Source organism: Triticum dicoccoides, chromosome 7B, assembly GCF_002162155.2.
Source record: "Triticum dicoccoides isolate Atlit2015 ecotype Zavitan chromosome 7B, WEW_v2.0, whole genome shotgun sequence".
NCBI lineage: Eukaryota > Viridiplantae > Streptophyta > Magnoliopsida > Poales > Poaceae > Triticum > Triticum dicoccoides.
The window spans coordinates 369236469-369263527 of NC_041393.1; the positions used below are offsets into that span (position 1 = coordinate 369236469).

The 27059-nt window shown below is 47.8% G+C and overlaps 1 protein-coding gene across 1 annotated transcript; it reads right to left on the bottom strand.

Moving 5' to 3' along the window:
- Positions 1 to 8747: 8747 nt before the first annotated feature.
- LOC119338917 (RING-H2 finger protein ATL39-like) lies at positions 8748 to 9343 on the bottom strand. The gene has a single exon (XM_037611126.1). The coding sequence runs from the start codon at positions 9341 to 9343 to the stop codon at positions 8804 to 8806; it is 540 nt and encodes a 179-aa protein (XP_037467023.1). The 3' UTR covers positions 8748 to 8803.
- Between the last annotated feature and the right edge of the window lie 17716 nt (positions 9344 to 27059).

The following is a 27059-nucleotide window of genomic DNA, read 5'->3' on the forward strand; positions in this document are numbered from 1 at the left end:
GATCCTTCTTGAACTTGACGCCCTCGATGCCTACGACGTGTTTCTTCTTCGCGAGAGTGTGCAAGTTCCTCATGTCAGCATGCCCTAGCCTTCGATGCCAAAGCCGGCATTCTGAAGCTTTTGCTAGAAGACATACAGCCATCTGTGGTCCTGCTGAGAAATCTACCATATACAGATCATCTTTCTGATACCCTTCAAAGACTAGAGACTTGTCAGATTCCATTAGAACAAGACAATGATATTTTCCAAATAGCACAATCATGTTTAAGTCACAAAGCATTGAGACAGACATTAAGTTGAAACCAAGGGATTCAACAAGCATCACTTTATCCATGTGATGATCCCTTGATATTGCAACTCTACCTAGACCCAATACCTTGCTTTTACCAGTGTCAATAAATGTGATGTGACTCTTGTCTGATGGACGTAGCATTGAATCCATCAGTAGACTTCGATCGCCAGTCATGTGGTTAGTGCATCCACTGTCCATAATCCATTCTGAAGTACGAGGTGTCATAGCCTACAGTGCAGTTTGGGGGATAGGCTTCACCAAGCGAGTTGTGAAGCATAAACATTTGACGAACAAGTGGAACATGGAAATGCAGATCTTGGTTAGGATAGATAGGATGAGTGTCAAGGAATCCCGGGACGAAATACATAGTGAGACCATTTGGGCACTTTATCTTGCGCCCCACAAGATGTTTAAGGTCCCCAACATAAGCATCAGACGCCTTTGATTTCCGGCTGGAGACCTTTCCCTGCAAAAGAGAGTTAAGTTTTCTTAACCACCCACATTTTCAGGGGTGGCTTAGAAGCAATGAGTCTAAGTGCAGCATCTGAGAACTTCGGCTTTGGAGCCCTAGTAAATAGCCTTGCAGGAGGTGAATAATACTCATAGGAATAAGCAGAAAAGATCTTTGTTCTATGAACATAGCGGTTTGAGGAAACACGCTCATATTCATGGGTCTGAGTATGATTTCCCTGCAAAACATTAATGTTAGGGTGACTCAAATGAGTCCTCGGTCTGTATGAAGCTTTTGGACCATATGAAGCCTTTGGTATGGGGTTTGTCTTCTTCCCTGGTGGTGTCATGATGACATTCACAGGAAGATTCTGAAGACTACTTTTGGGTACCCATATCTTCTTCATAGGTGGCCCATTCCTGCAGTTAGTACCAATATACCTGGCAAACACTTCGCCATTCTGATTCTTAAACGGTTTATAGTTTGCATCAAAGGATTCATCAATGATAATAGGGTTAGCACAAGTGAAACCAGATAAGGTGGATGGATCTACTGAAGGTTCCTTTGTAGCAACCCATGTGGTTTTGGGGTACTGCTCAGGCTTCCAGTAAGACCCATCAACATTCATTTTCCTCTCGAACCCAACACCCTCTTTCCTAGGGTTTTGGTTCAGAATCTGCTTTTTGAGGACATCACATAATGTCTGATGCCCTTTGAGACTTTTGTACATCCATGTCTCAAGTAGTGTCTTCAACCAAGCATTTTCATCAGCAATAGTAGTGGTATCCTCAGCAGAGGGGTTAGTTACCACATCGGCAGTTGAAGATATTGCAATAGTAGCAGTAATAGAACATTCAGCAACAGAGGCAGCATTATCACGCTCAATGTTTTTTAGACATGGTGGTTCAAATCCTTCCTAAGCGGGACTGATCTGTTGAGCGCGAAGTGATTCGTTCTCTTTTTGAAGATCTTCATGAACGTTCTCAATTTCTCAAGATCTTGCTTCCTTTGAATATAATCGTAGGAAAGATTTTCATGATTTGTTGAGAGCGTTTCATGACGACTTTCAAGTTCCTCGTACTTAACATGAAGATTTTTGATGTCTTCAATTAAGGACTGAGAACGGGTCATTTCCGCGTCCAACAGGTCATCGCTTTTGTCTAATAGTTTTTGAATATGTTCCATAGCTTTCTGTTGTTCAGTTGCAATTTTAGCAAGAGTTTTGTAGCTAGGTTTGGATTCACAATCAGAGTCATCTTCACTTGATGTTTGAAAGTAAGCATCGCGTGATTTTACCTTGGCACCACGTGCCATGAAGCAGTAGGTGGGAGCAGAGTCGTCCTTGTAATTATCATCAGCATTGGTGACGGAGCCATTGTCTTCAGTGTTGAAGATGGACTTGGCAACATAAGTTGTAGCTAGAGCTAGACTTGCAACGCCAGAGTCGGACTCCTCCTCAGATTCCACCGCTGCCTCCTCAGAAGCAGACTCCTCCTCTGAATCCATCTCCTTGCCAACAAAAGCACGAGCCTTGCCAGATGAGCTCTTCTTATGTGATGAAGACTTGGAAGAAGACTTGGAAGAAGACTTTGAGGATTTCTTTTTCTTCTTGTCATCAGAATCATATTGTTTGCTCTTCTTCTTCCTCTTCTCATTGTCCCACCGAGGACACTCAGAGATGTAGTGACCAGGTTTCTTGCACTTGTGGCATGTTCTCTTCTTGTGGTCATGGGTGGAAGCTTCATCATTTCTTGAGCTGGATCGTGAAGACTTTTTGAAGCCTTTCTTCTTAGTGAATTTCTGGAACTTCTTCACTAGCATAGCAAGCTCCTTTCCAATGTCTTCAGGATCACCAGAACTGCAGTCAGATTCTTCTTCATATGAGGAAACAACCTTTTCTTTCAAAGTGCGAGTTCGGCCATAGTTGGGGCCATAGATATCTCGTTTCTCAGATAGCTGAAACTCATGTGTGTTGAGCCTCTCAAGTATGTCAGACGGATCGAGAGTCTTGAAGTCAGGGCGTTCTTGAATCATCAGGGCTAGGGTGTCAAATGAGCTATCAAGTGATCTCAGTAGTGTCTTGACTATTTCATGCTTCGTGATCTCAGTGGCGGCGAGTGCTTGGAGCTCATTTGCGATATCAGTGAGGCGATCAAATGTGAGCTGGACGTTCTCATTGTCGTGTCTCTTAAAGCGGTTGGAGAGGTTGCGGAGAACATTGATCCTTTGATCTCACTAAGTTGAGACGCCTTCGTTGACCTTGGAGAGCCAGTCCCAGACTAGCTTCAATGTTTTCAGAGCACTCACACGGCCATATTGTCCTTTGGTCAGAGGACCACAGATGATGCTCTTGGCGGTAGAGTCCAGTTAAACGAACTTCTTGACATCAGCAGGGGTGACACCTTCACCGGTCTTGGGAACACCGTTCTTGACGACATACCATAGATCAACATCAATGGCTTCAAGATGCATGTGCATCTTATTCTTCCAGTAGGGGTATTCAGTGCCATCGAATATGGGGCACGCAGTGGAGACTTTGACTATCCATGTAGTCGACATAGCTAAAACACTAGGTGGTTAAATCGAACCACACAGAATAAGGGAGTACCTTGCTCTGATACCAATTGAAAGAGCTGGATATCGACTAGAGGGGGTGAATAGGAGATTTTTATGGAAGTCTTCAAAACATGAGAGTTTCGAAGACAAACAATAGAAATGACCCTATTTGTATGCAGCGGAAGGTAGACTACACTAGAAAAGTCATAGTCAAGTATTCAATGAAGTGAAAGCATGAAGACTATTAGCAGCTAGGTAGTAAGGATCAGGATGGAAGATAGTATGAAGCCAATCAGAACAAGTAGTCACACTGTGAAGTCAAACAGATAATGCAAGCAGGCAATGACTTCACGAAGACAAACTGTAAGTAAAGAGAAGTGAGAGATAGAACCAGTAGCTTGGAGAGGATAATGATTTTTTTGACCAGTTCCAGTTGCTGTAACAACTGTACGTCTGGTTAGGGAGGCTGAGATTCAACTCAGAAGACCGCGTCTTCACCTTATTCCCGTTGAGCTAAGGACACTTAGTCCCCGCCCAATCACTCTGGTAAGTCTTCAAGGTAGACTTCCAAACCTTCACAGACTTTGTTCACCGGCAATCCACAATGTCTCTTGGATGCTCAAAACGCGATGCCTAACCAGCTGGAGGATTCATAGTCCTCAAGTGTAACAAGTCTTCACATCACGCGGACAGAAAGACTTCAGTGATTCCAAACACTCTTTGGGCTCTGGGTGGTTTGGGCTTTGTCCTCACAAGGATTCTCTCTCAAATGCTTCGGAGGTGTGTTGCTCTCAAATGACAAAAGCCATGCACTAACTCTGAGCAGCCACTAATTTATGGTGTAGGGGGTGGGCTATTTATAGCCACTCGGCAACTCGGCCTGATTTGTTCGAAATGACCCTGGGTCACTAAGGAACTGACACGTGTCCCAACAGGCAGATTTCAAACACACGCGGCAGCTTGACTTGGGCTACAAGTAAAGCTGACTCATCCGACTGTGGATAAGATTTTCTCATTGTCTTCGCTCGAAGACATAGGATTTGGTTGAGCATCACTTTAGTCACTCTGACTTTGTTCACTTGGACCCCACTTAATAGTGCGGTGGTTCCTATGACTCAACACAGAAGAAAAGGAAACAACAAAACAACTAAGTCTTCGCGCTCCATAGTCTTCATGCGATGTCTTCTCATGTCATAGACTTCAACGGGAATAGCTTCACAGACCACCATTGTATTCAATGTCTTCACACATTTTTAGGGGTCATCTCCGGTAGGTAAACCGAATCAACGAGGGACTACTACCTGTGTTATCCTGCAATTCTCACAAACACATTAGTCCCTCAACCAGGTTTGTCGTCAATACTCCAAAACCAACTAGAGATGGCACTAGATGCACTTACAATGCCTAACACTCTTTGGCTTTGGGTGTTTTGGGCTTTGTCCTTGCAAGGATTTCTCTCTCAAATGCCTCGGAGGTGGGTTGCTCTCAAACGACAAAAGTCGTGCACTAACTCTAAGCAGCCACCAATTTATGGTGTAGGGGGTGGGCTATTTATAGCTAGGAGGCAACCAAACCTGATTTGTCCAAAATGACCCTGGGTCACTAAGGAACTGACACGTGTCCAACGGTCAGATTTCAAACACACGCGGCAGCTTGGCTTGGGCTACAAGCAAAGCTGACTCATCCAGCTCTGGATAAGATTTGCTCTCATTGTCTTCGGTAGGACCTTGAAGTATGTCTAGAGGGGGGTGATTAGACTACTTGACCAATTAAAAACTTAACCTTTTCCCAATTTTAGAGTTTGGCAGATTTTAGCAATCTTTGGACAAGTCAAGCAATCATCACACAATTCAAGCAAGCATGCAAAGAGTATATGAGCAGCGGAAATTAAAGCATGCAACTTGCAAGAAAGTAAAGGGAAGGGTTTGGAGGATTCAAACGCAATTGGAGACACGGATGTTTTTGGCGTGGTTCCGATAGGTGGTGCTATCGTACATCCACGTTGATGGAGACTTCAACCCACGAAGGGTAACGGTTGCGTGAGTCCACGGAGGGCTCCACCCACGAAGGGTCCACGAAGAAGCAACCTTGTCTATCCCACCATGGCCGTCGCCCACGAAGGACTTGCCTCACTAGCGGTAGATCTTCATGAAGTAGGCGATCTCCTTGCCCTTACAAACTCCTTGGTTCAACTCCACAATCTTGTCGGAGGCTCCCAAGTGACACCTAGCCAATCTAGGAGACACCATTCTCCAAGAAGTAACAAATGGTGCGTTGATGATGAACTCCTTGCTCTTGTGCTTCAAATGATAGTCTCCCCAACACTCAACTCTCTCTCATAGGATTTGGATCTGGTGGAAAGAAGATTTGAGTGGAAAGCAACTTCGGGAAGGCTAGAGATCAAACTTCATATGGTAGGAATGGAATATCTTGGCCTCAACACATGAGTAGGTGGTTCTCTCTCAGAAATGGTAAGTTGGAAGTGTAGGTTTGTTCTGATGGCTCTCTCAACGAATGAAGAGGAGGTGGAGGGGTATATATAGCCTCCACACAAAATCTAACCGTTACACACAATTTACCAAACTTGGTGGGACTGAATCAACAAACTCGGTCGGACCGATTTAGTAAACCTAGTGACCGTTAGGATTTTCGGTGGGACCGACATGCAACTCGGTAAGACCGATATGGTTAGGGTTAGGGCATAACGTAATCTCGGTAAGACCGATTACACAAACTCGGTGAGACCGATTTTGGTAATAATCTTTCCAGAGAGTTGGTCAGGTAAACTCGGTGGGACCGATTCGCTCATTTCGGTGAGACCGAAGCGTTACGAAGGGGAAACAGGGAGTTTCCATTGCAATCTCGGTGGGACCGATCGCTCACTTCGATTAGACCAAAACGTTACGAAGGGAAACAGAGAGATTACAATCCCATCTCGGTGAGACCGAGATCCCTATCGGTGAGACCGATTTGCCTAGGGTTTGTGGCAGTGGCTATGACATTTGAACTCGGTGGCGCCGGATAGAAAGAATCGGTGTGACCGATTTTGACTTTGGGTTTAGGTCATATGAGGATGTGAGAAAGTAGTTGAGGGTATTTGGAGCATATCACTAAGCACTTGAAGCAAGAGGCTCATTAAGCAACACCTCATCCCTCATTGATAGTATTGGCTTTTCCTATAGACTCAATGTGATCTTGGATCACTAAAATGTAAAATGAAGAGTCTTGAGCTTTTGAGCTTGAGCCAATCATTTGTCCTTGATATTTTGAGGGATCCACTTTCATCATCCATGCCATGCCATTCATTGAGCTTTCCTGAAATAATAGTCTTGGAATAGCATTAGCTCAATGAGCTATATGTTGTTATGAATTACCAAAACCACTTAGGGATAGTTGCACTTTCATCTTCGCTCGAAGACATAGGATTTGGTTGAGCATCACTTCAGTCACTCTGACTTTGTTCACTTGGACCCCACTTAACAGTACGGTGGTTCCTATGACTCAATAAGAAGAAAAGAAAACTACGAAACAACTATATCTTCGCACTCCATAGTCTTCAAGTGAATAGCTTCACGCGTCATAATCTTCATCGTGAATGTCTTCACGAACCACCATTGTCTTCAATGTCTTCACACATTCTTAGGGGTCATCTCTGGTAGGTAAACCGAATCAATGAGGGACACCACCTGTGTTATCCTGCAATTCTCACAAACACATTAGTCCCTCAACCTTGTTTGTCGTCAATACTCCAAAACGAACTAGGGGTGGCACTAGATGCACTTACAAAGACGAGACGCCCACGACTTCCTGAAGATGGAATAAGGTTCTCCCCGTCTAGCCCCCGTTCTGGTGGTGCATTTAGCATCGTCGGTGGGTATGTGGAGATGTGTCCCGATGGATCTACTTCTGGTGGATTTGCTCGGATCTGTTCATCGTTCGTATACGTTTTTGTCTCTTCACGTTTGATCCTTCCGATCTACGTTCTCCATCGGCGGCGGTTGCTGTTCTGGTGCGCTTGTCCTATGGGGTCTTAGTACGACGACTTCTAGACTATCTACTACAATAAGTTTTGCTCGACTCCAGTGAGGGAGGGGCAATGACGGTGGCGCGCCTTCGGCACGCTTCAGTGCTTGTAGTCGTCATTAGATGGTCTATGAATCTGGATGTAATTATTATTATTTTTGGTGTTCGTTGTACTACCATAATTGAAGATGAATAGGTCAGGCGTTCCCGCAAAAAAAATCTCATTTTTCCTATATCACAATCAACGGTGCACAAAATGCGACTATTAGAGTGATTTGACAGAAAAGCGGATGGTTTCACAAGATTAGTACACATCTATACTATCTATATAGTGTACCAGTTTTGAAATTTTAAATCTTATAACCAGGAAGCAACCTAAACCATTGATAGGGTCCATCCAATGGTTGGAAATGTTCGGATTCGCTGCTACAGTTCTAGCTATAGTACCAGCGAAGCTACTGTTGTTCTCTGGAACCATCCACAGATAATCAGTACCTGTCAAGCTACTGTTGTTCTCTAGAACCATCCACAAATATCAATGCTGGAAAAATCCACATGTTTGCTACTGTTGTCATCCATCCGTGCATGTAGCTGGCTGCCTCAGCCGCCTTGGCAGCCGGTCCATAAGCATCGGTAGCGCGCGTACTAATCGCGTCATCCCAGAGGGATTTGGGACGGAGTTTTGAGCTGGTTGTTGTGCAATGCACCAATCAGGCGAGGGAAGCCAATGTGTGCATTTGCACGTACATGTACACTAGTAGTACATTGTGCATAGGTTTTAGTGAGAACAGAGCTTCATTAACTTCCAAAAAAAGACAAAAGAGTTTTATTAACTTTGACCTAGTAATTTTTTATGTGATACACTTTGACCAAATTTATAAAGAAATTTTTGAATGTCTACAATATTAAAAATATATAATATTATATTTCATGGTGAATCAAATGGTATTTATTTGATATGCTAAATGTCTATATTTTCAATAAACTTGATCAAAATTTAGAAAGTTTGATTTTAAAAGGAAATCTAATAATACTGGAGCAGTGAGGCACCTAAAATATAATGGTATTTTCAGTCACAGAGAGTATGGAGTAGCGTACTACCTCCATCATGGGTTATTAGTAACCCCTCGTATTTAGAGTCATATTTTGACAATGTGATTTTAAATAATAAATTTAAGTTATACATAAAAATATAGTATTGCCGGACTATGTTCAAATACGAATTCATTGATACAATTTTTAACGACATGTATTAACATTTTATCAGTTAAATTTGTGGTCAAATTTTGACACAAAATACAAAGGGACTAATTTTTGAAAAGGACTAATAAAACAGGACGGCGGCAGTAACACATTAATTAAGCATGTAAAGAGTATACCGTATTCGATCGTCAGCGGAGTACAATAAGACAATACTGAGGCAGTGAGGGATCTCAAATTTAAATGTGTACAATCTTATGTACTGGCACAGTCAGCGACAACTACACCGGCGGGAGAGGCAGCTCTGGCGGCAACGGCGCCATCTTGCCGGCCTTGGGCAGCTCGACATGGCAGCGGCAGACCGGGCAGGTCGCATGCGAGTGGAACCACATGTCGATGCACCCGACGTGGAACGTGTGCGCGCACACCGGCAGCCGTCGCGCCTCCTCCCCGCCGGACAGAGCCTCCAGGCACACCGCGCACTGGGCCTCGCCGTCGCCGGCAGCGGCAGCGTACACGAACGCCGGGATAGCAGCAATGGACGCCTGCGATAGGCCGCCCCGCTCGACGGCCGCCCTGGCCTCGTCGTGCACGAACACCACCGGCCCGGCGAGCAAGCGGCCGGTGCAGGAGAGCACGAACAGGATCGCGCAGTAGAGCGCGAGCGCGATCCAGACGTACTTGACGAACGCGGAGAGAAGGACGAGGAGCAGGAGCACCGGGTACGACGCGAGCACCAGCGCGCTGCCCTGCCCGAAGTCAAAGACACCGCCGCCGCGCGCCTGCCACGGGAGGCCCGCTGACGACGACGACGACGACATCGTTGGTCGAAAGCTTCGTGCGTGCAATGCTCGCGACTTGTGTGGGATGCTGGTAACTTATGACTTGTGAGCATTAATGGCGGCATCGGCGACACATTTGTAGGCTGAGGAAATGGGTAGTGCCTTCGTTGACACTTGACAGCGCAGGCAGCTGCATCTAAGGCAGGGCGGATTTGAGTTGATTTATTGAGCAAGCAAGGTCGCCTCTGGCATTTGAATTTAGTCCTAGATATTGCGATCTTGGATAGTACTAATATATAATGATGATCGAATGCCAATTAGGGCCGGTTCTTCTTTTAGCACATTGGCTCCATGGATAAACGACAGAAATGCAGGGTATATGCCATGGTTTAGTATGTGATCATGTCACAGCTGTCTGGCATCTTCTCATATTGTATTAGCCTTAAGCTTATCGTGTTCGAGCCACCGCGGGCAGGTACCCCGGGTGAAACTAGTCCAAGATATTTCTTTCTTAGTTCGATGTGATCCACTGCGACCCAGTCGCCAAGGCTCTCAAGGAGGAAACAGGCTAAGGATGGAAGGATTACGATCTAAACGTGTGTGATACTTATTTGGTTTCTGATAAAGCCAGCCGAGAGGGACACATAATATATGGCACGACATTTCAGTCAGTTCAAAAACAAGTAATACTTCGTCGACGACTGTGGCGGCCCGGATATTACTAGCAAAGATCTTGAGAAGCTTTCTTTCACGTGTTTATTATGAACAAGATCACCGCGATTAAAAATTTATTTTGCGCAAGCTTGATGAAGCAGCTGACCCTCAGTTAATTCAAACAATAAAAAACAAGCACCCAGCTGCAGCGCCCCTTCCAACGGGTGCCCCCTGACCCCCAGGACGAGCAGAGATCCTCTAACCTAACTCACCTGATTTTGACACAGGTGTGCCCAATATACAAAGGGGAGCCCCATATACAAGTTTTTTTTTTGCGGGTATATACAAGTTGGTCAACATTTCAGCCACCCAAAATCATATACCTTAAGTCAAAAAATATTTGTCCGGCTAGGACGCTCTATGGTGCATTTTTTTAAAGAAAACATGATTTTTTTCCTATGTATATGAACACTTACTAAATTACATGAAAATTTATAAAATATAATTACATTTTATATAGACACGCAAACAATTTTATAAAATCATGCATATTTTAAAAGTATTATAGGAATATATTTTTAAATTACAAAAACGATTCTAAACATATATGTTTTTTGACACATCTTGACCCTTATAATCTTTTGAAAAAAATGCATGAAATTTGTTTTAAAATAAATGAAAATTTTTAAATAACTTTAAAATTTTAATGCTTGATTTTTTTAAATAGATAAATAATTATTTAACTGTTATATATTTCTGAAAAGTACATATTTTTATGTATTCACTAATGTTGTTTAAAAGATATTTTTATTAGTTTTTAAAAAATTTATATTTTTTAGACTAAAAGGAGGGCCAAAGCCCCCAGGTTCCATTACCAGAACGAAACCAGAGATACAAACCACGTCAAAACGTGCGTCTCAGAGAAACTTAAAGTACAGCTAAATTTTAGGAAGCCAAACCGAATTTGGCTACATGATACTGCTAGATTCCAATTTTTAAGACTCATTACGGGGAACCTAATTATATTTATGAAACACATTTTCCAAAAAGGAAAAAAGTACCTTTTTTAGACAAAGGAAAAAAGTACCTATGAATGGGTTGTGCTGATGAGGCCCATTTGAGCATGTGTCAGCGATGCTGGCTACGCCTCTATTTCTCGCGTTCAGCGAGCCAGGACACTGTGCTCGCTTCTGGGGGCGTCCTAGACATATTACAAAAATACACTTTTAAAAACACATTTGAATTTTTTTTGAATAAGTATTAAAAATGCTGAACAAATATTTGGGAATGTTGAATAAGTATTAAAAATGCCGAATACTTTGAAAAAGGTTGAATAGGTATTAAAAAATGTTGAATGGGTATATAAAAATGTTGAATAACTATTTGAAAATATTGAACAATAATTTGAAAAATGTTGAACAAGTATTTGAAAAATGTTAAATAAGTATTGAAAATGTTGAATAGGTCTTAGAAAATGTTGAACGAGTATATGACAAATGGTGAACAAGTTTTTTAAAATATTGATAAGTATTAAATGTTGAACAATTTTTTGAAAAATGTTGAATAAGCATTCGGACAATGTTGAACGCGTATACAAAAAATGTTGATCACTTAATTAAAAAAATATTTTTGGCATATACGAAAATGTAGAGTGAAAACAAAAACAAACATAATGAAAACAGAAAATGGAGTAAAGAAAGAGAAAATGGAGGAAAGCCAAAAAAATGAAAAGAAAAACAAAGAATAACTAGTGAAAAACCCGGCTTGTTTCGAGTTAATAAAGACCTCCCTTCTCATTTGTCACCAACACGTGCCTATCACATTGGCTAGTCACACATCCTGTGAATTAGTGAGAGCAGGGATTGAATCCAGGCGCGTCCCATTTCTCCTGCCCTTTTTTCTTCATTGACTGCCAGCGAATGGGCCGGCCCAATTACCAGACTCTTTCAGCGATACGTCACTGTGTGATCGCTTAATGCGATAAAAAATGCATTCGTGCGCAATAAGCGGGGTCCCCGTGCAAATAGGGGAGCTCCTAGTTGCCGTTTGGCAGATCCGTTTTTTTAGGGAAACGTTTGACGTCGGCGCACCGGCCAAACGTTGGGCCGGTCGCAAGCCGCTAGCAAGGCTCGTCCTCCAATCGTTTTCTTCACCTAACGTAGATGCTATCTTCTATTCTTCTCCCTTCCTTTCTTCTCAACTCCACCAAACAGGCTCTCATGGCACCGCCGCAAGCTAGTCCAAATACCATCTCTTGCCATTGGTTGCGACCACAGAGAGCTACCCTATGACCACAAGCTACTTAGTACACCTCCCGAGTCTGTTTTTTGCTACAACCGGCTTCATTTTTGCTACAACCGGCTTCCTTTTTGCTACAAACCAAGGATGGCGAGCGTGATGACCACGCACAATAACTTGTTTTTTGCTACAACCAACTTCGTTTCCTGCTACGTCCTGTTTCGTTTTTTGCTACAACCGAGGCTGCTGAGCGTGGTGACAGCGAGCGGCGAGGATGGGCGGCACTACTCCAAGCGACATTTAGCGAGGACGGGCACCGCGGATTTGTGCTGCATGCTACAACTGGCATTGAAAATTGCTACTACCAACATCCCATCTAGCTACAACCGCCATCATGATTTGCTGCATCGCACAATTATGTTTTGATTTTTGCTACAACCAGCATCATGCTTTGCTACAAACATAATGCGAAATGCTACAACTGACAGCAGTACAGGTACAAGATGGAAGGACGAAGAAGGAAGATGCTACCATGGTGGATGGAAAACGATATAACCAGCTACACAAATTGATACAAGCAAATAAGCATTGTACTGCGATGGCGATGCCGCGGTAGCTGTGAGGTTGCAGATGAGGTTTTTCATGCTGGAACCGAGGAGGATTCGTGCTACAAGCTCCATGGAGCGATTTTTTTCGAATGCGGGGGAGGAGGTTGTGCGAGGGCGGCGGCCGGCTGCAACGAGGGTCGACCACCGGCGACGAGGGCGGCGGCCAGCGCCGACGTGGATGGCCAGCAAGCTGGGGGATCATGAGGCTGCTCTGGATGAACTTGCGCCATGGCTTATTTTTTTTAACTAGCGAAGCAGTTGAGGGAAAGGTATCTACAGCTATTAAGACCAAATCGTACGTACGCGGTGCGACCGGCTGAAATTTCGGCCGGCGCACTGGTGCCTATCGCTCGCCTTTTTTTAGGGCTGCTTGGCAGATTCTATACAACACGTAGGTCCCACGCTATTACCCTACAGCGCACCCCTCGAGCCCATTTTACGGTTTATTCCCCACCTGTTTTGGGAAGGTTCTAGAACATTCACAATTTTTTTATTATCATTTCTCTATCAAATTTTCTTTTTATACTTATGTTTTGTTTTTATTTTCTATTAATTTATTTATTTTCTTATTTTATCTCTCATTTTTTTTCTTTCTTTTTCCTTTGTCGTGTTCTTTTCCTTTTCTGTTTTCCTTATTATTTTTTATATTTTTCATATTTCCTTTTGCATGTTTTTTGATTTTTATTTAAATTTGTGAACATTTTTTTGTTCATCAAATTTAAAAAATATTCAACCATGTAAAAACATGTTCAAGCATTCCAAAAAAGTCCATCAAATTTAATTTGTTGTTCATTAGATTTAAACATGTTCATCAAACTAAAATATTGTTCATCAAATTATATTATGTTCATCCTTTTCAAAAAATGTTCATTAAAATCAAATTTTGTTCATTGAACGCAAAATTATTTCATCATTTTTTTAATGTTCTTGAATACAAAGTTTGTTCATCAGGTTCCAAAAATGTTCATCAATTGTAAATTTTGTTCATCAAATACAAATAAATTGTTCATGGTTATTTTTTAAATTCTCATTAAAGTTTGTTAATCAAAATAAAAAAACTTTAAAATTAATAAAATGTTTATTCTTGTTGAAATCACGAATATTGTTTGAATTCAAGAATTGGTTTTGACAGTTTACAATTTTTTGAAAATTTAGAACATTTTTATAATCCGAATTATTTTCACATCGAATGAAAAAACAGAAATTATAAAAACGAAGTGCACGCGTTTTTAGGCTAGCGTTGCGCTAAAAATGTTGTAGGATGCTAGCTCGGCTGGCTAGGCACGCTAGAATCCACCGAGAGGTCTGGAGTTCGATCCACACATGCGCTTCTTTTTTGCCGCTCGACATATAGGACCTCCCCTGCGAAGGGGGAGATACAGGGGGAGGGACAGGGGGCAAGAGGAGAGCGGCACGGGCCTCCGCGAGCCTCCCATCCAGGATCTCACGGGCGCGGATCGCCGCAATCTGGACTAAGGGGGACCAGATTCCCCCGAAAAATGATCGCAGAATCCGAGGCCACCTTCGCAAGGTTGCCAAGAGGGATCGACTCGAGAGCAGAGAAGGAGCAAGATGAAGCCGAGGGGGCACAGCGGGCGTACCTGGCTCCAGGTTCCACGCAGCAGCCCGGATCTCCGCCCGCTCTGAGATGGGCAGAGCCGGACTACCCTCGGGATGAGCAGCATCCAGCCGAGCACTCCGACGAGACGCCGTCACCGGGGAGGAAGCCGACCTGCCACGGCGAGAGTAGGCAGCTGACCGAGGAGGAGGTGGCTGGGTGGCCACGGCAGTGGTCACCATGGCCTCCCCATCCATGGTCAGGGCCCCAGCGGGAGAGGCCAGAAGAGCGGGCATGGCGCAGCTGAGGAGGGTCGGGGTCGGGGTCGGAGCCGAGGGAGGGAGCAGCAGAGGCGGGAGAGCCTCGGGGGGAGGAGGCTGAGCGGCCGCGAGGGGGACGCCGGGGTGTGTGTGTCGGCCACCAGGGCTACAGCCACCTCAGGAGGAGCCGACGGCTCAGACTGCAGCTGACCGGGATCCGGAGTGGCAGCCAGGAGGGGGGCCAAGTCCGGACCCGGTGTGACGAGATCTGCCGAAGAGGGAGAGCGTGGGGGAAGAAGCCGGGCAGATGACCAGGCCGACACTGGAGATGTCGCTCTCCTCGGAGGAAGACGTCGCGGGAACCAGGGGGTCGCCGAGAGCCAGAAGGGGCGCGGGCTGGCGACCCTTTCCCCCGGCTGCCGGAGGCGGAGGCGAGGAGGAAGGGGAGCGGGAGTCCTCCGACCCCCCCTCGTCGTCGGAGTGGTGCGAGCGAGCATGGTGACGACCACGGTAGTCTCCGTCAGCCCCCGGGTTACCACCAGGGAGGCCGGCGTCCAAGGAGCGGGGGCGGCCGACGTGGTTGGGAGGCTCAGGGGAGATCCTGAGATCGAAGCCCTGGTCGTTGAAGAACACTCGGACGGTGGTGCGGAGCTTGGAGGAGTCGAGGCACTTGACCTTGACCCGAACCTCCTCCTCTTTGTGCAGCGAGAGCTCATCGACCACCACCACCTTGCCCAGGAGGCGGGACATCTGGCGGATGACGAGCTCAGACCGCGCAATGTTAGGAAGGCTGGCTAAAAGAATCCAAGTGGTGTCGAGAACGGCCACCGCATGGGCATCAAGAATTGGATTGGAAATGTCGACGACCAGCTGGTTGAGAGCGAGTGTGATCCGGCCACTGCGGGTCGCGTAGCCGTAGCTGACAGAGTCGGGGAAGACGACGATGAAGACGTGGCCAGCGGAGGGGGTGACCACCCAGTCCCACTAGCGGCGGTAGAGGTGGTTTAGCTCCGCCTCGATCATCTCGGGGGAGGCCACCCCGCCCACCACAGTGACGACTGCCTGGAGGGTCGGCGAAGGTGGCGGGACATCAGGGACCTCGAGGTGGAAGAAGCCAAGCCCCTCGATGCCATGGCCGTACATCATGAGCTCCGACACCACCGGTTTATCGGGACACAAGAGAGCTGGGTGCCCCGGATCCTTGCAGAGGTAGCAGCACTGGGGGTTGACACAGTTGACCTGAGAGGTAGCAGCACTCCATAGTGGCCTTGCAGAGGTGGCAGCACTGGGGGTTGACACAGTTGACCTGAGAGGTAGCAGCACTCTGCAAGGATCCAGGGCACCCAGCTCTCCTGTGTCCCGATAGACCGGCAGTGTCGGAGCTCATGATGTATGGCCATGGCATCGAGGGGCTTGGCTTCTTCCACCTCGAGGTCCTTGATGTCCCGCCACCTTCGCCGACCCTCCAGGAAGTCGTCACTGTGGTGGACGGGGTGGCCTCCCCCGAGATGATCGAGGCGGAGCTGAACCACCTCTACCGCCGCTAGTAGGACTGGGTGGTCACCCCCTTCGCTGGCCACGTCTTCACCTCGTCTTCCCTGACTCTGTCAGCTACGGCTACGCGACCCGCAGTGGCCGGATCATGCTCGCTCTCAACCAGCTGGTCGTTGACATTTCCAAGCCAATTCTTGATGCCCATGCGGTGGCCGTTCTCGACACAACTTGGATTCTTGTCGCCAGCCTTCCTGACATTGCGCGGTTTGAGCTCGTCATCCGCCAGATGTCCCGCCTCCTGGGCAAGGTGGTGGTGGTCGATAAGCTCTCACTGCGCAAAGAGGAGGAGGTTCGGGTCAAGGTCAAGTGCCTCGACTCCTCCAAGCTCCGCACCACCGTCCGAGTGTTCTTCAACGACTAGGGCTTCGACCTCAGGATCTCCCCTGAGCCTCCCAACCACGTCGGCCGCCCCCGCTCCTTGGACGCCGGCCTCCCTGGTGGTAACCCGGGGGCTGATGGAGACTACCGCGGTCGTCACCATGCTCTCTCGCACCACTCTGACGACGAGGGGAGGGGGGGTCGGAGGACTCCCGCTCCCCTTCCCCCTCGCCTCTTCCTCTGGCAGCCGGGGGCAAGGGTCGCTAGGCCGCGCCCCTTCTGGCTCTTGGCGACCCCCTGGTTCCCGCGGCGTCTTCCTCCGAGGAGAGCGACATCTCCAGTGTCGGCCTGGTCGTCTGCCCGGCTTCTTCCCCACGCTCTCCCTCATCGGCAGATCTCGTCACACTGGGTCCAGAGTTGGCCCCCCTCCTGGCTGCCACTCCGGATCCTGGTCAGCTACAGTCTGAGCCGTCGGCTCCTCCTGAGGTGGTTGTAGCCCTGGTGGCCGACGCACACCCCCCGGCGTCCCCCCTCGCGGCCGCTCAGCCTCCTCCCCCCGAGGCTCTCCCGCCTCTGCTCCTCCCTCCCTCGGCTCCGACCCCGACCCTCCTCAGCTGCGCCGGGCCCGCTCTTCTGGCCTCTCCCGCTGGGGCCCTAACCATGGATGGGGAGGCCAGGGTGACCACTCCCGTGGCCGCCCAGCCACCTCCTCCGCGGTCAGCTGCCTACTCTCGACGTGGCAGGTCGGCTTCCTCCTCGGTGACGGCGTCTCATCGGAGTGCTCGGCTGGATGCTGCTCATCCCGAGGGTAGTCCGGCTCTGCCCATCTTAGAGCGGGCGGAGATCTGGGCTGCTACGCGGAACCTGGAGCCAGGTACGCCCGCCGTCCCCCCTCAGCTTCATCTTGCTCCTTATCTGCTCTCGAGTCGATCCCTCTTGGCAACCTTGCGAAGGTGGCCTCGGATTCTGCAATCATTTTTCGGGGGGAATCTGGCCCCCCTTAGTCCAGATTGCGGCGATCCGCGCCCGTGAGATCCTGGATGGGAGGCTCGCGGAGGCCCGTGCGGCTCTCCTCTTGCCCCCTGTCCCTCCCCCTTCCGGGGAGAACACTCTCCCGACGGTGCCGCGGCAGATTGGTCCCCCTCCCCCGGTGGGAGGGACCGAAATCCGGGGCCGCACCCATTCCCGCACTGCGGCTCTCCGTTCCCAAAGTGCCTCTCGCGTTCTGGGGTCAAGCAGCCCCCCAATGGCACCTTAATGCGTGCTCTGTTCTGGAACATCCGCGGTTTCGGCCATGATGGCCGACGCTGCCAACTCATCGAATACATGCATGATGAACTCATTGACATTGTTGCCATCCAGGAGACCATGCGTCTTGAATTCTCGCTTCCTGAGCTTGACCGTCTGAGCTCCCACCTCTTTGTGTGGCATTGGCTCCCTTCTAGTGGGAGCGCCGACCACTCGGGTGGCATCCTTTTAGGCATAAAGGATGCCACCTTTGAGGTGGGCAGCATGGACCGGGGGAGTTCTTCGTGAGCATGGAGCTCTTCGAGAGTTCTCTCAACTTCAAGTGGGAGGTCATCATTGTCTACGGGCCCGCAGACCATAGTCGGTCTGCCGCCTTCCTCGAGGAGCTCCACCGGAAGATTTCCTCGGCCCCCCTCCCGGTGGTGGTTGGTGGCAATTTTAACCTCCTCCGCGTGGCGGAGGACAAGAGCAATGACAATGTTTGCTTTGCTCGGATGCAGTTGTTCAATGACTTCATTGCCGACCTTGGCCTCCGCGAGATTGACCAGATTGGTGCCAGATTCACCTGGACCAACCGGCAAGCCTCCCCGACCCAGTTCGTCCTGGACCGGGTCCTAGTGTCCCCGGATTGGGACCTCCGCTGCCCCTTAGCTTCCCTCCGCGCCATCACGAGGATTGGCTCAGACCACGTCCCCCTTCTCCTCTCTTCTGCTGACGAGCGTCCCCCAGTCCCCCCTCGATTCCGGTTCGAGACATTCTGGCTCTCTCAAACCGGTTTTATTGAGGCGGTTGGCACTCGGTGGATCGAGGCTCGCTCCCACCCCCACTCCCGCCCCCCCTCGGCCATTGACTCGTGGCACTTCTGCGCGAAGCGGGCCCGTCAGCTCATGAAGGGGTGGGGGCTAATCTGGGGCGTGACCTTCGTGAGCATAAGAAGATGTTGTTATCAGCGATCCAGGCCCTTGACCTGTGCGCTGATTCGGTTGGGCTTTCCGTGATCTATACCGATGAGGAGACCTATTGGCGCCTCCGGGGTGCTCAGAAGTGGGTCTTGAAGGGCGACGCGAATACGGCATACTTCCAGGCCATTGCCAACGGCCACCGTAGACGCAATACCATCCCCCTCTTGTGGGAGGGGGAGACACTTCTGCAGTCCCCTCGTGACATTCGGTCCCACGTTGACGGATTCTATAGATCCTTGTTCTTTGCCGCTCCTCGGAGCGGCCTTTCTCTTGCCCATGACTATTGGGCCAGGTCCCAGTTGGTGTCTGAGGCGGAGAACGTGGCCCTAACGGCCCCCTTCTCCGATCAGGAGGTTTGGGAGGCCATTAAGGGCATGAACTCCTCCTCTGCACCGGGATCGGATGGCCTTCCTGTGAGATTCTTCCAGGCCTTCTGGAACGTGATTAAACCGGAGGTCATGGCTATCTTCGACGAGCTCTACGTTGGCTCCATTGACCTCGAGCGACTCAACTACGGGATCATCTCACTCATCCCGAAGGTTGCCAGGGCGTCTGACATTCGTCAATTTCGGCCGATTATGGTCATTAACGTCATCTTCAGGATCCTGGCTAAAGGGTACGCCAATAGGGTGACCCTGCTGGCCGACCGTGTCACGCACCCCAACCAGACGGCTTTCATTTAGGGCCGGTACATCCTGGATGGGGTCCTAGTCCTTCATGAAGTCCTCCATGAGGTCCGCTCCAAAAACCTCAAGGCGGTCTTTCTGAATATTGACTTCCATAAAGCTTACGACACGGTTAGCTAGTCCTTCCTTAGGGAGGTCCTTCTTCGGAAGGGCTTTGACGATCGGTGGATTACTCGAGTCATGCAAATGGTCACGTGCGGTCGTACGGCCGTGAACATCAACGGCGAGATTGGCCCTTTCTTCCCCACCCTATGTGGGGTCAGACAAGGTGATCCTTTCTCCCCGTTCTTGTTCAATATGGTCGTGGACGCGCTAGCATCCATCCTTGATAAGGCGAAAGCCGCGGGCCATATTCGTGGGATCACTCCCCACCTCGTCGGTGGCTCTGGGATATCCATTCTCCAGTATGCCGACGACACGATCATTATGGTTGAAGGCTCGGAGAACGATATCGCCAACCTCAAGTTCCTCCTTCTCTACTTCCAACAGATGTCGGGTCTCAAGATCAATTTCGACAAGAGCGATGTGATGGTGATGGGATACCTCCCCACCGAGTCTTTGGCCATCGCCAACAGGCTTAATTGCCGCATGGGCACTTTCCCCACTACTTACTTGAGGACGCCCATTAGTGACTCCAGGCTTACCGTCGCGGACTTGCGCCTCTCCGTGGCCAAGCTCCAAACCCGCGTCGAACCCTGGCAGGGGCGGTGGTTGTCCAAAGCAGCCCGGACTATTCTCATCAATTCTTCTCTCTCCAGCCTCCTCTTGTTCCTAATGAGCTTCTACAGCCTCCACGAGACCCTTCACAAGGAGATTGCCAAGATCCAGTCCCGCTTTTACTGGGCGGGCGACAAGGAGAAGCAGAAATACCATATGGTCAGTTGGCCTGACATTTGCAAGCCCCGGGAGCAAGGGGGCATTGGCATCATGTGCTCTAAACGGATGAACATTGCCCTCCTCTCCCGCTGGCTCTGGCGAATCTCGCAGGGGCACGGTGGTCTTTTGCTTGACATCATTCGGAACAAATACCTGCGTGGGCAGCCTCTCGCCTTCTGCCAGAAGTCCGGAGGCTCTCAGTCCTGGCAGTCGATCGTCCAGCTTCTTCCGGTCCTCCGTATCGGGACATCCATCTCGGTGGGAGCTGGAACCTCGACGTTGTTCTGGTTTGATCAGTGGGCCGGGGACACTCCCTTCACGTCTCGCTTCCCTGGTCTCTTCTCCATCTCCGTTGACCCCGTGATTTCCGTTGATAGGGCCCTTCTTGACTTAGGGCGCCTTGCTTTCTGGCGGGCCTTTGGTCCAATGGAATCCGCCGCCTGGCGTGAGTTACTCGACTGTATTGCAAACCACGAACCCTCGCTCATTGGTGGTCCTGACCTAGTTCGGTGGCGCCTCGAACCCTCGGGCCAATTCTCCACCAAATCTCTCTACCTGGCCATCGCTCCGTCTGCCGCCCCTTTCCCTCTCTTGATGGTTTGGTCCATCCGCTTGCCGCTGAAGATCCGTATCTTCATGTGGCAATGGATTCGTGGCCGGATCCCGTCCGGGGTGGAGGTACGCAAGCGCAATGGCCCGGGCACTGGCCTCTGCCCGCTCTGTGGAGTTCTCGAAGACTCGAACCACATTTTCTTCTCCTGCGTGTCCGCCCAGTTCCTCTGGAGCTGCTTTCGCAAAGTGGTCGGTGGAAATTGGTGCCACACCAACTTCCCTGACTTATTTGACGAACTCCAGTTGTCTCCTGCGACTTCTCGCCACATTAGGTGGCTTGAGATTAGGGTCCTCGCCTGGACCCTCTGGACTGTTCGCAATAAGCTCGTGATTCAGCGCACTCCTCTTCGTCGGTCTACTGACGCTCTCTTCAAACTCTCGGGTTTCTTGCAGCTTTGGCGGCCACTTAGCCGTCCCCTGGACCGCGACGCCATCTCAGCCTTCATCGCCGACCTCCGATCGATGGCCGTCCACCTGTCGCCGCCGCCCCCGCCGCCACCGCCGGAGCCTGACTAGACGTCTTCGTCATCCGGCATTTGCTGCCTTTTTTATTTTTTGTTTGGGCTTGTTGAGTTGTGCCCTCAGCAGAACCTGTGTACTTGTTCGCGAGACTTGGGTGCGTGAGTGTGTGTGGACTTGACTCTGTTTGTGTGTCCTTGGCGGTTTGCTTTATTTATAAAGCGGGGCGAAAGCCTTTTTCGGTATAGGACCTCCCGAGCGAGCGAGCGAAGGAAGCGGGAGCGAGGGAGGGAATCCAAAGTGGGCCGACCCATGAAGGGGGCGCGCGTGGGCGCCGGTTGCTCCGAGTGGCGCTTAAGGCGCCACTTAGGAGCTCCCTTGTTTGACCCCTGTTATTAACCTCTGACTATTGAACATTGACTTTATTTCTCAAAACAAAATGTTCATTGACTTTTTGAAAAAAATGTAAATTGGTAAAAATAAAAATAAAAATAATCATAAAGTTTAAAAAGGCCATACAATTGAAAAAAAATAGTGGAAATGAAAAGGTTCCGAAATTGAAAAAAAATCAAAAAAATAATAAATTTCACTTTTTTGCATATATTAAAAATGCTCACGAAAATGGAAATTTGTGATTTTTGAAACAATAAGAAAATTTTAAAAATATACGGCAAATATGAAAAAATGATTTAGGATTTTTTATCAATTTGGAAAATTTAATGGATTTATAAAACAATTCAACATTTTAAATTTCTTTGTGAGTTCCAAACAAAATCCACAAATTGAAAAAATCATAAAGTTATTTGTAAAAAGGGAAAGGTGAAAAGTAAAAAACCCAACAAAATCCTTATGAAAAAAACCACGTAAAACCTGGCTCAATAGACCCTTGTGGGGGGGATAACGGGCCAGCGGCCCACTTAGACTAGCTAATGAAGGGGGTGCGCACCGTGTATGGTTTACCCTCTATTTTGGCGTTTCTAAAGGCATGCAATACTTAGTTTTTCAGTCGCCAGAACTCGTTGGGCACTGTCTACAGATGCAATTATTTAACAGTTGAGTACAAACGTTGATGACAATGCAAAATGTTAGTTGTTTGCTATGCACGATTCACTTGCAGATGACGAGTGTACCACCTTTGTAGTGACTCTTTAGGTAGTCTGGGGAGCGCGAGAGAAAGCAATATACGAGGGCATCTATCAAAGCCCATTTGTTGTCCATAGCTTTGTGCAACATTACCTAGGCGAGCTGCAAGCAATCCAACCCAGGGTGACTCAAGTGCCAGTTTCATCCCCGAACATGTCAACATAGTGGATCGCGTCGCCTTTTGGGCTAGCAAAAATTAAATGTTGACGCCGTTGTTTGGAGAGGAGGATCATATGGAGCTGTGAGCGCCATCTGCAGAGATCAAGTCGGTATGTCCCTTGGTGCGTCAGCAGTGGTTTTCCCCAATATTTATGAGCCGGCGACTCGAATCAGCGGCCATCATGGAGGAGTTGGCCTTAACAAATGATTTGTACGAGAGGAGCATTCAAGTGGCGTTGGATTGCAAAGTGATAGTGGGCGATATACAACAGAAGAACCCATCGATCTACGGGGTGATCATACATGAAATCATACATCGGGAAACTCTTTTTACTTTTTGTAATATTATCCATAAATTTAGGGGCTCAAATGTCGAGGCTCATAAACTTGCGAAGCAGGCATTATCCCTATGGGCTGGGCTTCCATGTATGGTTAGGTCAGCCCAATCTTCAACATTGTGACAGTTGAATAAAAAGCTTCGGAGTTTGCCTAAAAAAACTATATATTGGCACCTAGGATTCATGTGCAAATTGATGGTGATGTTACTGGTATAGTGGCCTATTGATGGTCTCTATTACGTTGGTGCTAGGATTGAAATGGGTTGAAAGAGCATTCCATTTGGACTAGTAAATTTTGACCCCCTAAATACCGCGCACGCGTCAACTGACCACCCTTTATGTTCCACTTTGAAAATTCAAATCCTTGCAAAACACATGCATGTTGATCATAGAACGGTACAAACACACGTAAAAGGAATGAAGGCACACAAATAAAGTTATTTCAGAGAGAGAAAAATACATAGTTCCGATATATGTTTTATTTGAAGTGCATAGTTCAAACATATAATTCAATAATTCTCAATGTGAATCCACATATGCTCCAACAAATAATACTCGGATGAGCTTGGAGCACTCCAAAAGCCCTCTCCACATCCTTTGTAGAACCTCTTGCATTTATGCGAAGAGACAACATTTGTTATCATTGCGATCAAGGGTAGTCTTCACAAATACCGCCCATTGAGGATAGATATCATTGTCAAGGTAGTACCCCATAGTGTAGTTGTGCCCGTGGATGGCGTAGTTGCAGGTTCTAGCATCTCTATCACAAAATATATTGAACAATGGAGATCACTGAAGCCCATTTATGTCGTTGTACCGCATTGTTCGCAATAATAATGATATTATTGCGCAGGTTCTAGTTCATTCCCGCTGGATATATCTTTCAGGTCGGACTTGATTGGCCCCCGTCTTACCTCATGGCAATATTTTATCCGGTTGGATTTGATTAATCTGACACAAGGAAGAAATGTGTTTCGCTGGACCTCACTACATCTTGGTCTTGCACAATCAACTTTATGTACCATGCGCTCACGCATTCAGAGGTTTCAGTGGATAATAACACAAAAAATTCAATAAAAGCTAAAATCTTTATGTGGTATCTCTAGAGGGGGTTGTCCTAACCAAAGACAACATCTGGCGTTACAATTGATAAGGAAGCAAGAAGTGTAGTTTTTATACTCACGACAAGACAATCAAACACCTTTTTGGGCACAAGCTCGTGCGATCTATGTGGTCAGTAGTCCAAATAGCGTTCAGTTTATATCCGACCACAAGGGCTGTCAATATTTTTGGCCATTATTTGCACGGTATTTTAAATAGGTTGAGAACGCTAATAATGGCGGAGCATATACCATATTGTTATCGCTTTGGCTATGTAAAAATGATTTGACCTTTATTTTAGTGGCAACAATTATTCTCCTTTGCAGGTTATTATCCGTTGTACGAACTTACTTTGTACATGGTCTATGTACATCAAACGTAGTACCAACCATTGTTCAAGACTGTGTATATGCGATTGGAGCGGGTGGCCAGGGAGATTTTTACCCAATGTGGATGGCCGCATAATCTCTGGATTGGTTCATCACCTCGTTCGACGGATGCATAACGTGGGTCCTATATGATTCTCCTGTTTTGATATGTCTTTTTTTATTATATTTCGTCAAATTGTTGGTGTTTGGCTACGTTGCGTCTTATTTACGTAGAGATCGGGTATTGCTAGTCAATATTTGTATTGCTTGATGTTATATTGTGAGTTAATGAAAGCTTCATTTATAAAATAAAAAATAACAAATAGCTAGAGAATGAACATGTGCATGCATCTACACCGCAATTATGAACATGCACCAACACGTAGATAAAATAAGTTGTACCAATTCCAACTAGCTACTGAATAGCTCTACAGAAAAAGATCTGCAACGGGAATTTTTCACCATCCCAAACCCGAGCAACTCCGTGGTGTTGTTTATTTGTCGGCCGGATCGGGCCGAACTTTGGTGACATCTCTCGGATATTGTTGACCAAACCAAAGCCAATAGTAAAGAGTTCTTTTTTTAGCATCAGTACAGACACAAGGGCTCATATACACGCGCATACATTCATCCCTATGAACGCACACATGCACACCCTACCCCTATGAGCACCTCCGAAAGACTGAGCCGGCATATCATCTTGAGATTTACGAAGTCATCGTAGGCGCCTCGTCGTCGACGGGAACGTCTCCTCCCACTGAAAGCGCATCGCCGGAAATACTGAAATAAATCCAGGAATAATGCGAGCATCAGGATTTGAACCCTGGTGGGTTGGGGATACTACTGTCCACCTAACCAACTCAATCACAGGTTGATTCGCCAATAGTAAAGAGTTTAGCCGTTTAGGTATCAGATATTTCGAGCTGCTGACATCGCAAGAGAGCATTTTGCTGCCATGCCATCGCTTTCGCTTCCTCCTGCACGTACTTATCCATGCTCGCCACCACCGACCCCCGCGCTGTCAGCTGTCGGCGGTGACCGGCCGGCATGCCGCGTTGCTGCTTCGTGCGCCGAGACAAAGGCTCGCACCGCACGGTTCACGCCACGCACCACTTGGCCGCATTCCGCGACAGGTTAGCGCTGACGGCGACGTCCGGGAAAGAAAGAATCGTCGTTATCCGTGTGGTGAAACCTCTCGCCCGTAATAAACCTGTGCTTGCGTCCGTCACCGCAGCCGAGTTGTTTTTCGCCGACCGCTCACTCGATCGGGAGGTCGCCCCGTGTTTTGACACCTGACAGTGAAGCTGGGTCGCCATTCATTGCACGCAAAGTGGGTGAAGCTGGCATGCTCTGATCAAGGAACGAACGGATGAAGCGAGACATGGGGATAGTTGCGGCGAAGCTCTTGATTCATCAGTCTGTCACCGTCCCATGGCCCCGTTAGCGGTCGAGATCATCTGCCGCCGTGTTAGTAACGAAGTAGTTGCCCAGCACTGAGTACAAAACAGAGTATTGCCTTTTTTTCCTTAAAGAATAGTTTACGATAGAAGATTCAAAGTGGACACATCACAACAACCGTGAACATAGCGAATCACACTAAGTGGAAAAATATCTCCTATTTAAGAAATGCATACGTCTTTTATTTGTTTTATTTGCCCCCCTCACATCACTTATATTTTGGTTCTCGGTTTTTCTAGAAAATGGTCTCAACTGTCTCATGACTTCTTTTTCGCAGAAAGGCAAAAGAGTATATATATATTAAGTAGCATGAATCCTTACCTAGATTGAAAAATACATCCAAGTTCTTGGGATTCGGAAGTCTTCTTCCTCCTAGATTCACCTGCGGTGTCCATGGACAAAGCTCACTGCCACATATCGGCCTTCGTCTCTATGAAGCAAACTTCTTAAAACCCATGAGCTTGTAGAAGCAGCAACCGAAAAATCATCGGTGTAAACCAATAAACATCGACTGTCATGATCTGCAGCATGTCGCCACCTTGGAGAACAAATATCGGAGACAGTGATCGGAGAGGGCCTGTAGACCGCGGCAGGTCCAGGCAGACAAAATCAGAGGGGCTTTAGCTCACACTACAAAAAAAACACATCCGGGACATTTTGGGCCGAACGAAATTTTTTTCTGTCATACATATGACACTTCTATGATGATAATTGTGACAAAACCCGGTATCATCATAGATGTGGTGGGATCCTACTTCTATAACAAAAAATCATGACAGAAAATGGACTTTTCGTCCTGGGCGGGCCGGAGACGCAGCTGCATGACATTCTTTGCGCCGTCCATGACGGAAAAAACCATGATAGAAGCGAGGGCGAGGAAAATTTCGAGGAGTTCCCGGTTACGGTGGGAGGTCGGGGGCCGAGCGATGCGAGTTTCGCTCGTACACGTACGCGCGTGTGTGCGAGGTGTTGGCTCTGAACCCGAGCGAGGCGTTGGGCTCTAACTGAACCGGAGCGATTGCACTGCCGGCTACGCGTTACTGAACCCGAGCGATCGATCGATGACTGTTAACTGAACCCGATCGAGCGATTCCTTCGCTACTGCTGCTAACTGAAGCCGATCGATGCTATCTCTCTGGATGAACAGTGAACGTT